The sequence below is a fragment of the Homarus americanus genome, unplaced genomic scaffold, assembly GCF_018991925.1.
Source record: "Homarus americanus isolate GMGI-L3 unplaced genomic scaffold, GMGI_Hamer_2.0 scaffold15169, whole genome shotgun sequence".
Classification (NCBI taxonomy): domain Eukaryota; kingdom Metazoa; phylum Arthropoda; class Malacostraca; order Decapoda; family Nephropidae; genus Homarus; species Homarus americanus.
In genome coordinates, this window is record NW_024714712.1 from 647277 (window position 1) to 663186 (window position 15910).

Consider the following 15910-nt stretch of genomic DNA (forward strand, 5'->3'; position numbering starts at 1 on the left):
GGCTTCTGAGGATTGTTCAGGAGCATAGATCTGTTTAACTGTGAACACTGTAGTCCTTTGTGTTCTCATATTATACTACAAAATATATAAAACAATTAGGCACTTTGTGACAAATACTGCACAGGTGGCATTAACCATCTTATTCATGTAACACAGTAGGAGCAAGTCATCGAGCTTTCAGGTGACTCAGTGGGGCACAGCAGAGTGCATGAGGTAGCAATGTTTCAGATGTCATCATGCATGTACTGTATAGTGTTAGAGGCAGGTGTCTATATTACGGGAATCCAATCAAGACAACTAACCTTATATGTCTGGGTGCCAGTTACGACTGTGTGTATAGGTCAGGGTGCCAATTATGAGTTGTGTTTACGTCAGGGTGCCAGCCATGAGTTGTGTTTACGTCAGGGTGCCAGCCATGAGTTGTGTTTATGTCAGGGTTCACGCTGTGGTGCCATAGGTCAGGGTGCCAGCTAGGCAAAAAGTTTATGTCAGGTGCAACTATGAGCTTCAAGTTTATGTCAGGGTGCCAGCTATGGTAGTGTTTATGTCAGAGTTACCAGTTACGACTGTGTGTATAGGTCAGGGGTGCAGCTATAGGCTGAGTTTATGTCAGGGTGCCAGCTATGAGCATCAGGTGCAGCCACTTAGTAGTGTTTATGTCAGGGTGCCAGTTACGACTGTGTGTATAGGTCAGGGTGCCAGCCTATGAAGCTGAGTTTATGTCAGGTGCCAGCCACCATGAGTAGTGTTTATGTCAGGGTGGTGCGACTGTGTGTATAGGTCAGGGTGCCAGCTATGAGTTGTGTTTACCAGGGTGCCAGCTGAGCTGAGTTTATGTCAGGGTGCTGCCAGCCATGGAAGTAGTGTTTATGTCAGGGTGCCAGTTACGACTGTGTGTTATGAGTCAGGGTGCCAGCTATGACATTATTTCACGTCAGGGTGCCAGCCTTATGAGCTGAGTTTATGTCAGGGTGCCAGCCACTTGGTAGTATTTATGTCAGGGAATTACCAGTTACACGACTGTGTGCTTATGGGTCAAGTGCCAATTATGAGTTGTGTTTACGTCAGGGTGCCAGCTATAGAGTTGTGTTTATGTCGGTGCCAGCCATGAGTAGTGTTTATAGCAGGGTACCAACCAGAGTTGTGTTTGCGTCAGGGTGCCAGCTATGAGTCGATGTTTATTCAGGGTGCCAGCTATGAAGTGAGTGTTTATGTCAGGGTGCCAGCTATGGGTCATTGTTTATGTCAGGGGTGCCAGTATGAGCTGAGTTTATGTCAGGGGTGCCAGCCATAGGTAGTGTTTATGCCAGGAGTGCCAACTGTGCTGAGTTATGTTTATGTGCCAGGGTGCCAGCTATGAGTTGTGTTTATGTCAGGGTGCCAGCTATGAGTCGTGTTTATGTCAGGCCAGCCATGGGCCAGTGTTATGTCGGGGTGCCAGCCATGAGTTGTGTTTATAATCAGGGTGCCAGCTGAGTCGTGTTTATGTCAGGGTGCCAGCCATAGTAGTGTTTAGACAGGGTGCCAGCCATGAGTAGTGTTTATGTCAGGGTGCCAATACTTAACTGTGAGTTGAGTGCGTCAGGCGCCAGCGTTTCAGGGTGCCAGCTATAGGTTGTGTTTATGTCAGGTGCCAGCTATATGAGTGTTTATGCCAGGGTGCCAGCTATGAGTTGTGCTTTATGCAGGGTGCCAGCTATGAGTAGTGTTTACGTCAGGGTGCCAGTTACGAGTTGTGTTTACGTCAGGTGCCAACTGCCATTATGAGTTGTGTTTACGTCAGGGTGCCAGCCATGAGTTGTGTTTACGTCAGGGTGCCAACTAGAGCCAGCGTTTACGTGGTGCCAACCAGTAGATGTTTATGCCAGGGCCAGCCATGAGTAGTGTTTACGTCAGGTGCCAGCCATGAGCAGTGTACGTCAGGGTGCCAGCAGGGTGCCAGTGCCAACTATGAGTTGTGTTTATGCCAGAATTACCATTATGAGTTGCCGTTTATGTCAGGGTGCCAGCATGAGTTGTGTTTATGTCAGGGTGCCACTGGGTTGTGTTATGCCAGGGTGCCAGCCATGAGTTGTGTTGTGAGTTGTGTGTTTTATGTGGGTGCCTATGAGTTGTGTTTACCAGCCAACTGTGAGTTGTGTTTATGTCAGGTGCCAGCTGTGAGTTGTGTTTACGTCAGGGTGCCAACTGTGGCCAGTTGTGTGCGTCAGGGTGCCAGCTATGAGTTGTTGTTTACGTCAGGGTGCCAGCCATGGTAGTGTTTATGCCAGGGTGCCAGCCTGAGTTGTGTTTACGTCAGGTGTGCCATGAGTTGTGCCATCAGGGTGCCAGCGTCAGGGTGCTATGAGTCGTGTTTACGTCAGGTGCCAGCTATGAGTTGTGTTTATGCCCAGGGGTGCCAGCTATGAGTTGGTTTATGTCAGGGTGCCAGCCATGAGTTGTGTTTATGTCAGGTGCCAGCCATGGTTGTGTTTATGTCAGGTGCCAGCTATGAGTTGTGTTTATGTCAGGGTGCCAGCTAGTAGTGTTTATGTCAGGTGCCAGCGAGTTGATGCTTACGCCAGGTGCGCCAGCCATGAGTTGTGTTTAGCGTCAGGGTGCCAGGTCAGGTGCCAGCCATGAGTTGTGTTTATGTCAGGGGTGTGCCAGCCAGCTATGAGTTGTGTGTTTATGCCAGGGTGCCAACTGTGAGCTATGAGTGTTTATGTCAGGTGCCAGCCATGAGTTGTGTTTATGTCAGGAATTATGCCAACTGTGAGTTGTGTTTATGTGGTGCCAGCTATGAGTTGTGTTTACGTCAGGGTGCCAGCTATGTTGTGTTTACGTCAGGGTGCCAACCGTGAGTTGTGTTGCGTCAGGTGCCAGCTGAGTTGTGTTTACGTCAGGTGCCAACTGTGAACCAGGGTGAGCTGAGTTGTGTTTACGTCAGGGTACCAGCCATGGTAGTGTTTATGTGTTTACGCTCAGGTGCCAGCCATGAGTGTGGTTACGTCAGGGTGCCAGTATGCCAGGGTTGACGTCAGGGTGCCAGCCATGAGTAGTGTTTACGTCAGGGTGCCAGCGGTATGTTTACGTCAGGGTGCTGCGCCAGTTGTGTTGCTGGGGTGCCAGCTAGCAGGTTGTGTTTGTCAGCCAGCCGCAGGTTGCGTCAGGGTGCCAGCCATGAGTCAGGGTGCCAGCTATAGGTTGTGTCAGGGTGCCAGCCATGGGCCAGGTTTAAGCGAGGCCACAGGTGCCATGAGTTGGGGTTTATGCTCAGGTGCCAGCTATGAGTTGTGTTTATGCCAGGAGTTGTGCCAGCTGTGAGTTGTGTTTATGTCAGGTGAGCCAGTTGTGTTTATGCCAGGGTGCCAGGCTGTGAGTTGCGTTACGTCAGGGTATGTCAGGGTGCCGCTGGGTGCCAGCTATGAGTGCCAGCCAGGTTTATGCCAGGTGCCATGCCATGAGTTGTGTTTACGTCGCCAGGTGCCAGCCATGAGTTGTGTTTATGCTTCAGGGTGCCGCCATGAGTTGTGCCAGTGTATGAGTCGAATTGTGTTTATGTCGTCAGGTGTTTACGTCAGGGTGCCAACTGTGAGTTGTGTTTATGTCAAGATGATGAAATTTGTGTACGTCAGCCCAACCTTGAGTTGTGACGTGTGCCAACAGGTGCCAACTGTGAGTTGTGTTTGTGTCGTCCACAGGGGTGCCAGCAGTTGTGTACGTCAGGGTGCCAACAGGGTGCCAGCTACCAGGTTGTGTTTACGTCCAGGGTGCCAGCCATGAGTAGTGTTTTAGCCATGAGTTGTGCGTCAGGGCCAGCCAGCTATGAGTTGTGTTTACGTCAGGGTGCCAGCTATGAGTTGTGTGTTTTGTCAGGGTGCCAGCCATGAGTTGCGTTTATGTCAGGTGCCAGCTATGAGTTGTTTATGCCAGAGATTACCAGCCATGAGTTGTGTTTATGCCAGGGTGCCTTAACTGTGAGTTGTGTTTACGTCAGGGTGCCAGCTATGGTTGTGTTTACGTCAGGGTGCCAGCCATGAGTAGTGTTTATGCCAGGGTGCCAACTGTGGTGTGTTTACGCCAGGGGTGCCAGCTGGTGAGTTGTGTTTACGTCAGGGTGCCAGCAGCCAGAGTTGGCGTGTTTACGCCAACCAGAGTTGGTGCAGTGCCATGAGTTGTGTTTACGTCAGGTGCCAGCTATGAGCTGTGTTTATGTCAGGCAGGGAGCCAGCGTCACCAGGGTGCCAGCTATGAGCTGTGTTTATGTCAGGGTGCCAGCTGCAGGTCACAGGGTGCCAACTGTGAGTTGTGGGTTTACGTCAGGGTGCCAGCCATGAGTTGTTTACGTTTATACAGCAGGAGTGCCAATGCTGTGAGTTGTATGTTTTTACGTCGTGCAGCTATGAGTTGTGTTTACGTCAGTGCCAGCTGAGTTGTGTTTACGTCAAGTGCCAGCCATGAGTTGTGTTTATGCCAGGGTGCCAACTGTGGGTTGTGTGTTTACGTCAGGGTGCCAGCATGGGTTGTGTTTACGCCAGGGTACCAGCTATGAGTTGTGCCAGGGTGCCTATGAGTTGTGTTTACGTCAGGTGCCAGCTGAGTTGTGTTTGTTTACGTCAGGGTGCCAGGTATGAGTTGTGTTTATGTCAGGGGTGCCAGCTATGAGTTGTGTTTTATGCCAGGTGCCAGGGAGTGCCAGCTATGAGTTTACGTGTGCTATGAGTTGTGTTTACGTCAGGGTGCCAGCTATGAAATTTGTGTTTACGTCAGGGTGCCATGAGTTGTGTTTACGTCAGGGGTGCCAGCTATGAGTTGTGTTTACGTCAGGGTGCCAGCAGTTGTGTTTACGCCAGCTATAAAGGTTGTGTTTACGTCAGGGTGCCAGCTATATGAGTTGTGTTTACGTCAGGGTGCCAGCTATGAGTTGTATTTACGTCAGGGTGCCAACTGTGAGTTGTGTTTACGCAGGGTACAGCTATGAGTTGGTTTGCAGGAGCCAGCTATATGAGTTGTGTTTACGTCAGTGCCAGCTATGAGTTGTGTTTACGTCAGGGTGCCAGCTATGAGTTGTGTTTACGTCAGGGTGCCAAGCCATGAGTTGTGTTGTTTTATGTCAGGGCGCCAGCTATGAGTTGTGTTTACGTCCCAGGTACCAGCTATGAGTTGTGTTTATCAGGGTGCCAGCCATGAGTGTTTACGTCCAGGGTGCCAGCTGTGAGTTGTGTTTACGTCAGGGTGCCAGCCATGAGTTGTGTTTATGTCAGGGTGCCAGCTATGAGTTGTGTTTACGTCAGGGTGCCAGCTATGAGTTGTGTTTACGCCAGGTGCCAGCTATGAGTTGTGTTTATGAGTTGTGTTTATGTCAGGGTGCCAGCTATGAGTTGTGTTTACGTCAGGGTGCCAGCTATGAGTTGTGTTTACGTCAGGGTGCCAGCTATGAGTTGTGTTTACGTCAGGGTGCCAGCCATGAGTAGTGTTTATGCCAGGGTGCCAGCTATGAGTAGTGTTTATGCCAGGGTGCCAGCCATGAGTAGTGTTTATGCCAGGGTGCCAGCTATGAGTAGTGTTTATGCCAGGGTGCCAGCCATGAGTAGTGTTTATGCCAGGGTGCCAGGTATTTCTGTGTATGTGATGATGCGAGCTACCACAGTGTGTATATGACAGGGTGTCTACCGTAGTGTGTATGTTATTATTCAACTACGATTTGTGTATATAAGTTAGGTATATATCGTCCATTGTGTGTAAAGGTCAAATAGTCTTTTATTACTGAGTCGGCTAATATCATTTACAATAGTCTACGAACGTTCAGTACCTTTGAGTCTTATAATTATTTGTTTCCATTTTTTTATCTCATTACTGTATTATTCTTCCTGTAAGAACTACTTAGATAACTTAAAGCCTTTTGCAGAATATGGTGTACAACACGAAGATGACTAGCATCCCAACAGGTAGTCTGGTAGCAACATGAGCTTCCTGAGCCAGCCTTCATTTCCTCCTTGCACCAATCCTTTTGATGACTATTTCTTGTTTAGGAACTTATAAACTTTTTACGTCTGCTTTGATTCATTCTATGTAATGACTACACCCAAAAGTTTAAACTTGAATAAACCCCTTCCTGCCCACGACCGTAAACTCTAACCACCTTGAACCACCTCCCGCCAACCTTCCTCCTTCAACCACCTCCCGCCAACCTTCCTCCTTCAACCACCTCCCGCCAACCTTCCTCCTTCAACCACCTCCCGCCAACCTTCCTCCTTCAACCACCTCCCGCCAACCTTCCTTCTCAGTAAAGGTGGAATGGGGCAAGATGACTATAAATAGCAGGGAAGTGTAAAAACGATCACTTGGCACGGGTTGGCATGAAGCCCCATCATCTGCCAATCTCTCATTAATCATAACACGCATTGATCTCAACCACAACCGCACCTCACACCCGTGGGATCATGTGACCACACTTCGCTTCCATGCTTTAGAAGTCCATCTATATGCAATAAGCAGTTTCTCTGGCTATCAGGACGACTAAGAGCGTTTTCTATTCACATTCTACTCATACTTTCGTGTTCATAAACTTACATCACAGAAATGGACATGTAATATATCTCGCGCATTCTTCTGTATGTTCAAAGCTTTCAGCATCAACAATAGGCTGTGAGAAGCAGCTACAAGTGATGTACCAATACCGAACTCACTTTACGCAAGTTTTTAAAGTAGAAGGCAAGGGTGAAACAATTAAAACATTAAGTGATATAGTGAAAAATTTCCCACACATTCCTTTGACAGTCGCCTAATTGGCTCCCCACTTCAACAAACTCATTTGTTGCGTCATGATATAATTTTCACCGAGAAAACTACTATATATCCCTAGATCTGGACCCCTGGTAGGAATATTGTCCTTCGGCAAGAAAAAAAATATTAGGAAAGTTGGTAAAGATCCACAAGATAAAAAAATTTAAAAACACGGCATCCAACACCTTCCTTGCCATTTGCTCACATCTGGATAGTTAATGTGTCTTATTTCGTTCCTTATTTATTCACATCTGGTTTACTGTTATATGTTATCAGTAGTCCCGGGCACCATAGACTAAACCTTCGGCTAGCGAAAGACTTCACTACACTGATATCGACCCCCCCCCACCCATAAACCTCATTAGCCGTCTGACTGAGAATGACTAATTCCAGTTCCAGACAATTAAGAGGTACCAGTTACTAAACCTTGATCTACAGCTCCCTCGGGAACTACAGGCACACTGCAACCGGCGGATGTTATTTCTGAACTAATAATTACACACCATGTTTTACAGTTGACGGGTGCGGCTCATTACAGCGGCCGTAAACTGAGCTCCTATGACAGAGGCTGACTCTTTGAATTAAGTGTCAAATAAACACGTGGCGGTACACGGGGTAATAACTCTATACTTAATATTCCGGCTCCATACCACCCCGGGGCTTTGGATACCACTCCCATCTCTCTGTGACAAATTAAACATCAAAATTCCCCCCCCCTTAAAAATATATATGTACAATAACAATGTATGACCAGCAACCTTAACCACTGCCCAAAACTAATGACTAATAAATACATAATTGTGGTGAGTAAAAAAAATGCGTTATCTTACAAATGAATCCCAACATGAATAAAGAAGCTTCAGTATCACTATCCAGCACATACATTCCCTACAGCATAAAACTCAATGATGAATAGGTTTATTGCCCTAGACTGAAAAGGTAATTAAATGTTTCCCTTATTCTAAATGTTAATAACACAAAGGAAGAATATGCAAGGAACATTTGGATAAGAACCAAACTCAAGTCATCACCACGAGCTGAATCATCCAGTCATTACAAACCCAAAGAGCAAAACGCATTCTAAAGCTGCAAGTTTATACAATATAATTTCTGAATGTGGTATTGTGGGTTATTTAGGAAACTGGTTAACTGAATCAACAACTGTGATAAACGATGCTCAGACAAAAACCCACTGGAGACAACCCCACCAGACTTAACTTTTCACAAAACAAAATCCCACCACAAAAATTCCATCACCAATACAAGAGTGAGGGCAAAATCCCCCCAACATATGTTCCTTCGTGTCTAAACAGGGAGAGGACAAGTGAACTTAGTTAGGTTAGGTTAACTTTGGTGGGATTTTATCCTACACTCTGGATAATGAGAGAGAGAGAGAGAGAGAGAGAGAGAGAGAGAGAGAGAGAGAGAGAGAGAGAGAGAGAGAGAGAGACAGAGACAGAGACAGAGACAGAGACAGAGAGAGAGAGAGAGAGAGAGAGACAGAGACAGAGACAGAGACAGAGACAGAGAGAGAGAGAGAGAGAGAGAGGCTGGCAATAACTCACAAATCAACATCCCTGCCAACCCTCACCTGTTCATACAAAAACCTGCATCAGCCTCTCTGACAGTATGAGGGGGGGCGTAGCGTTATGACCCTGGCCAAGCGGGGGCTGGTCTGTAGTCTGCACACTCCACTCTCCCTCCCCGGCAACGACTCATAGGTGTGCTTGTGTTGTGGATGTCTTTTCATACTAATCCAGCCTTATTCATTGGAAATTTTTGACTTCATTTTGTTCGTATTCATTTTAATGTGAAATTTAACTTCTGATTGTGTATTCGTTAGATCCACAAAACAGTTAAAATAGCAGCGAAGAGTTGAGATAATAATCCTTTTGGAGAGTCTTCAACAAGTTATGTATAAAAACACACAAACTTCTAGAACGGGTCCCTGGCAACAGTCAACATGAACCATTCAACAAGGAACTGGTGTTGTTCACGGACACCACTCTTTACATAACAAGGATAAACTTTAGTTAAATCCCACAGGTTCAGAATTTTTGTTTTACATTTAACTAGTATACATAAAATCTGAGGCAAAAAGAGCGCAAATATTTTACCATAAGTCCACCTGTCTCCCCCAAACACCAAAATTGTCCAAACTCATGACAATAAAAACTATGAACCTATAAAAATATCAAGTTGTGAAAATCCTCTCAGTACACAAATTCGAAGAACCATATTCCGTTTTCAGTGGAGACAACCTTTTACCATTCTCTCCTTTTATACGAAGGTCCGCCAAAAGGTACAGTCGGCCACAGGAATAAGTACACACACTGTAGCTGTCAGGTCCGAGAATGGTCTGGTAAGGTTGAAACTGGGCATCCAGACGCATGATGAAACTCAGCTCCCCCCACCTGTTATCTCTAACTATTTTCTGTTTCCCCTTCTTTATTCTTCTAATTACTCCTCTTCCTTCCTTTACTAATACAAACATCAGTAGGGTAAGAGAAAAAGTGGGGGAGGAGGAGGGAGCTGTAATTTAACTGCAATCCCATTCGGCAACAAGTTTACTACCATTAGATACAATATATTACTTGTAATATAAACACAAGACACAAGTAAAACATTCACAATAAATGTATTTATAACATATATGTAGGAATAAAACATAAAGTACAGGTCATTTTGTAATTTTGTCTGTTCTGTTCAAGACAGTGTTACCAGATAACCGTAACATACGCAGCACACACCTGGTACGTGTATCATTACATACATATATATATAATAATGGTTGCCCCTCGTGTAACGAGGATGGCCGGCCCAAGGGCCACCTAGGCGTGAGTTTGTTTAGTGTAAAAAGCTGTCGCCAACACAATATCCACACCCTAAGTTAAGGAGTTGCATAACACTGTGTCAAGGAATAGTCAGAGAAGACCGGGCAACTCGCCAACTGAACTGGATAACAATTACCCCCGGAACACGATCCGCAAATCGATTAACATCCAGGTTCCCAATTACTGCTGGGTAGACAGAGGCAAATGGCGTAAAGAAACTTGCTCATAGTTTCACACTGCCTGGGGATCGAACCCGGGTCCGCTCGACTTGCTGACTATTACACCCCCCCACACACACCTGAGTATGGTGTTAAAGAAGTTCATTAATATTACGAGCTCTCGGCATTGTCTCTCTTCACTGTATCGCCAACGATGAAAATTATCAACGATAGCCTCGACCCAAGACAACAGCGGTAACCTGGTGGCAGGAAACAAGGTTTCCTCAAGATAAAATATTTGAGCACAGGGGTGAGTGGTTGGCACCTTTTCCTCCCCTTAAGTGCAACAATTTTCGCATTTTTTTTCCTCAACATATGTTGTGTAGTGCCTTCGCTGTAAGGCACCATTGTGAGTAATGAATGCTAAATGTGAAATTGGTTTATTGAAATATATAACATAGTTATCAAAAGGAGCTCTTATAAATACATTTAATACTACCAAAAATACCCATCTTATCTTTTAATCGCTCATACCTGAACAAATTCAGGATGAGATATCCAAGCATGTGATGAATGTGGGTGTTCAGCCGCCCTCAACTTATATATATATATATATATATATATATATATATATATATATATATATATATATATATATATATATATATATATATATATATATATATATATATATATATATATATATATATATATATATATAGTTTCTTGACGATCGAAGTCGTTTAAACAGTTCGTAACTGCAGTACAGACAGTAAACTATCGTGTAATGATTCAGATCAACACGTTAAATCTGTCCGCAACTTAATTAAGATATACAGTGGCTATTAATGCTCATCGTCATTATCACAATCAACATTTTACGTCCATTTTCCACGCTTGTGTGGGTTAAGCCGCGATATACCTGATGGCAGGTCTTCAAGTAGCACGGTCTCTTGTCAGCTTCGTAACTTTTAATGTCATGTCTTACAACCTCACCCCGAGTCATTCATGGCCTTCCCCTGGCTCTCTTCCCCCTCCACATTTAATATCATACAGTACACCTGTTGACCCAATTCGTTTCATTCATTCTTTCCACATGTCCAAAACATTTCAGCCCGCCGATACACTCAATACCCAGCCGCCCTCTTAGCTCTGAACACGGCATCTCGTCTTTCAGTGTGACGTTACACATCCACCTCACTATTCTCATTTCAGCTGCACTAGCCTGCATATGTCATCCTCTTCACCTGCCCTGCCCATGTTTTACTGTCAAACAGCATTACACTTCTCACGCCAACCATATAAATTCTTCCTTTCAGGGGGAGGGAAGGACCTCTTGCTATCAATAAAGGCAGCAACTCCTTAAACTTGCTCCAGCCACTTGACTCCTACAACCGAGCAGGCTTCAGCTCTCCCAACGGCACTGCTCATATCACCCAGGCAACAGAACTCATTGATACAGTCCAGGGACATATTCCCAATGTTGAGTTTTCCAGCCTTGCTATGGATACACGGTTATCTATAAGCCTACAGAACACTTCAAGCCAGTAACATCTAGCAGTCTACTATCCACTCCACTGCACCTCTTGAGTACCACCTATCACACTATATTACCGAGTTGCATCCAACACCATTGTTACAGATAACACATGGCTATTTTCCACCACTGGTCACTCACCAACACCACTATTCAATACTTTTGTTTTTGCTATTCACTCTAAGGCCCTTTTGAATTTACCTCATTCTTCCTATGTAAACATTCCCGGAGTCACACCTGCCTAGAATACCAAGGAGCTTTAAGCGAGGCTACGTCACGAGTAACGTTTTGCACAAATAAAATAGGATGATCGAATTAGACAAAAATACAGGCACATTGTTCAAGGGTCGCACACTGAACATCTTACACTTATCAATTTCTACAAAAGTTACACACGTATTTAAACAAAATTTTTAAACTAGTTAAAGACAATTAGGATTGTCTCCTTGCACGACTAATAATTAAGAGAATTCCAGAAGTTACACAATTACCACTTGTTTGACCCTCAGAGCACAAAGAAAAAAAATTTATTGCCTTCGGCCCATAAGTACACTCAACACCGTGGTTATAGTCATCAGGAACCAACGGTTAAAATAAACTCAACACCATTTAAAAGATAAAAAATAATACTAGAAAATATGGATTTTATTGTTCACGATGTTGATCTCTTTAAGTCCTTGGAAATAAAACAAGTACATTTCTGAGGCTTTGAAAAACTATTGGTTGATTTACCAGGGATTCAGTTGTCAAGTGTGAATCTGAATACTGTAACATTGTCTTCAGCAACAAACAAAATATTAAAGTTTCAAAAGAAACTGTTTTAATATATTTTCAATTTAATACATACCGGTTTATATATATTTTTTTTTTCTCAATAAAGTGTGGTTCAAATGAAAAGCAGCCACATAAAGTTGCCACCTAAACACCACTAACTACATGAGCACCATAAAGTGAAACATAGCTGTGAAAATAATGTACTACCTATCCTGGGAGAACCACCTGACACCAGTCCGTTAACAACGACTAAAACTAACTATAGTTCTTCAAAATACATCCTGTTAAGCTTTTAACACAGAGGGCAGTCACCGTCACCACCACCACCACCTCCATATCAGTAGTCCCTTTCACACCCACCCGGAAAATGTCTGAATGACCCGCATAATCTGCACGGGGGTTGGCCAAACGTCCTTCCATATACAGAAAGCCTCCAAGGGAAGGTCTCGGCCACAAACGAGGGACCATCGCCAGGCCCCCTAATACCACCTTCACGCCAGCAGACACCGTTAATACACATTCACCACTTTAACTCTGCTTGAGTAAATTACACAGTACCCGGGAGATATTGATCAACATGATGGCAAGAGCCTTCCAAGTACTGTCAATGGATACAATTTAAAACGACTTGTGAGCAAATATATTGTAAGTCATTCCGTGTTGGTGAATCACAGTGATATCATCCATTACACTCCTTACTTCAGACAAGCTCCAAGTCACACATCAAAATATTAAGTGCTCTAAAAACTCCTGTATTAAAATACTACAATATTTATTTCACTTAATAAACTAGACGAAGACAATAAATAATCGCCAACTAACGTATCGTATGGGGAGAAGCTGTCAAGCCCCGAGGAAGAGCCAGCCGATGGAGTGTGTCAAGATTAACGTCATGCAAATTTGCCATTAAAAAAAAAATAAAAAAATAAAAAAATTGGAGCAACAAGTATTGTCCAGGAGGCCACAACACACAGGTGGCGTCGTCGTTCCCTCCCACATCTGGTCTGGCGGAGGCTCCGTCCTCTAAATGTCCATATTTAAGTGACAGTTGATTTAAAGTATCTCAGAGTAGCCACCACACAATAATACAAACATAATTAGTGATTCGACTTTCTTAAGGATTTGCATCCATTAAATATGTTGGACATCGCAGTAACTACACTCAATATTATCCTGTAACTAAATGATATATTTGTATCCCAAATAAAGGAACATTCGAAGTTAACTTAATGAATCACAAAAAGTCATGCATTTTGGTGATAACGATCGACCCACTTAGTATCCACTTGTTAAACGTTTACAAAGATGGCAATGTAAGAAAAGACCAGCATCTTGTGTTTCATTAATTACTCTGGCAACGTCGTATGCACGTGAGCCTTCCACACACTAGTCGTCATCTGTGTAGAATAATTATCGAGTCAACAGGAGTCCAGATTTGGTCTGCCATCAATGAAAATTTGAAAGACCCATGACCAGTGCCGGATTTAGACCTGTGGAGGCCCATGGACAGCCTCTTTGTGGAGGCCCCCCTCATTATAACTACCCAAGAGGGTGGGGTGGCGAGTGAAGCGAGCCTAAACATCTGGGAGTTCCGGGGGGCGCTGTAAGCCCCCTGGGAAAATTTTGAAATTTGAGCACTTCTTTGGAGAATTTTGAAGCCATATGCAGTTATATTGAGGAAATTAGAACATTGAGAAATTTTTAATTAACTGTATATTTATTGATAGTGTACAAATTCCCAACACACACACACACACAAAAGTGAGACATGACTGGAGTCATTCATGTGGTTTCAAGTCGACCAGCCCTGATATAGCTACTACCGCACATGTCAAAAATGTTCAAGAGACTTCACAGAAAAGAATATGTTATTATTGCTGAACATGGTTGTACGTGATGGAATAGATAAACATGAATTTTAAAGAATGAAAATAAAAATAATTCAAATGAATAAACAAATAAATAAAATATTGTAATATGTGGAGGCCCCCAGATTGTGGAGGCCCGTGGGCAGCTGCCCACTTTGCCCACTCCTGAATCCAGCCCTGCCCATGACCTGTAAACGCTTTTTGAGCTTCACCTTGCACAGGATGCAAGGGGGTGCCCAATAAACTAGCACCCTCGCGGGGCAAATTATAATTGCATAGCCTTACCAATGGAATATTCTACAGTATTCCGAGGTCAGTGTACAAAAGGAACTTGGGCGTGATCCAGTTGACGTAAGGTGGAAGTACTTGGGTTGTCTTGTGGTATAGGTTCACATCTCTACAGGGGACGTGACGCACACCTCTTGCTTGTCAACTAAGGCAGTTAATACACCTAAACAAATGGTAATATACGTTCGTTTTTTTCCTTCAAAACATAAGTAAGTTTTTTTAACAGCACTATGAAACCGCAATGAACCCGAATCTTAACAGAACGAGCACAAGGACTCAACAAAATTTGCTCCGTAAGAAACACACCGGAAGAAACTAACAAAATTGATAATAAAAAAAATAAAGTTCCACACACCGAAATTCTGCTTAGTCTTCTCGCCAATCTCCAGTTGCGTTTCTCAATCATCTTGCTTTGTTTTATTACCACAGGAAGGTATGAACTGTCTTGTTTAATCACAACAATAGATTCTTATTTCAGTCTGTCACAACACTCTAGGTTTACTTTTCACAGGTCACATTCTGAAGTAACTTAATCACTTTTAAAAGTTGTACACAGGGATGGTCACCGAGTGTTAAGTTTCTTCTCTGGTTGTTAACAAGGTTGTACCAGGGGAGAACGATTAAGTCCACCCGTAACTAGATACACATGAAAATCCAGAGATGATGGTAACCCTCTGAAACAACAAGATAGTCAGAACCCAGTCTTTAGTCAAGCAATCCCGCACGGGGAGAATCTCTTGACCAGGAGACAGCTGCACGACTTCACTCGCCGCGACCAAACTCTTGACTGAACTGCCCACCGCTCCCGCACACGTATTTACCGGTGGCCTTGTGGTAGGTGCCACGTTCTTAATTTTTGTTTTGTGCATTAATCGTTAAAATCATCAAACACCAAGCATAAAATGTACTTCTATGACGGTGAATACAGATAATGAAACTCCGAAAACCGAAATTCGGTGCTCAGGTATAAAAAAGAAAGACAAAAGAACAACAATTGGGGAAAATGTTAACTGCAGTTGTGTGGGAAGCACCAGCATGTTGCAACCTCACTCGGTGTCAGTCCTACCTGAGCTATGGGCACACTGTTGTCTGGCGGCCTTACCTGTGCTCTGCAGGATGCGGGTAGAGAAGGAAGGGAAGTATGAAAAAAGGTAAGAGAACAAGGAAGAAAAGAGTGAGAGGTGTTAAAAAAAGCGTAAGATGCGGGAGAGTAGTTTAAGATAATGTAAAGGGGAAGGAGAAAGGAAATGCCAGAGAGAGTGGGACACGTCGGGAGGGTGTTCAGGACACCTCAATGCACACACCCAATACCAAAGAATAAAAATACCTAAGTCACACCTATAGTATACAAACATCCTGGTTGCATTAAAAATATTCGAAGCGCCGACTAACACAAAGATAACTACCTTTCAATACGTATACACACGCAAGACACAGAATACATCTATACACAATTACCCTAGAACATTAAAACACACGTGAAGCTTTTACACTGGACGTTACCATAATTCAAACTCATAAAATAAAGACAATGATACAAGGTGACTAGTCTCCAGTACTAACAGACATATAAATGATCAGGTTAGATTGGTGGCTCACAAGACGGGGGCTCATCTGCCCTGTTAGAACAGAAAGACACGACCTTGTGATGATGAACGTGCTGGTGCCCGTGCCACCAACGAT

General features: G+C 44.0%; 1 protein-coding gene across 10 annotated transcripts in view; it reads right to left on the reverse strand.

The window, feature by feature from the left end:
• Positions 1–15910, reverse strand: part of LOC121879334 (inositol hexakisphosphate and diphosphoinositol-pentakisphosphate kinase 2-like) — a 299526-nt gene that overhangs the window by 179477 nt on the left and 104139 nt on the right. Inside the window, exon 1 of one of the 10 annotated variants that reach the window (XM_042385946.1) lies at positions 14583–15002. The exons of the other annotated variants lie outside the window; for them this stretch is intronic. Within the exon in view, the coding sequence (XP_042241880.1) occupies positions 14583–14633 (51 nt within the window). The 5' untranslated portion in view covers positions 14634–15002. Of the gene's footprint in view, positions 1–14582; positions 15003–15910 lie in introns of those variants that run through there. 10 annotated transcript variants of the gene reach the window in all.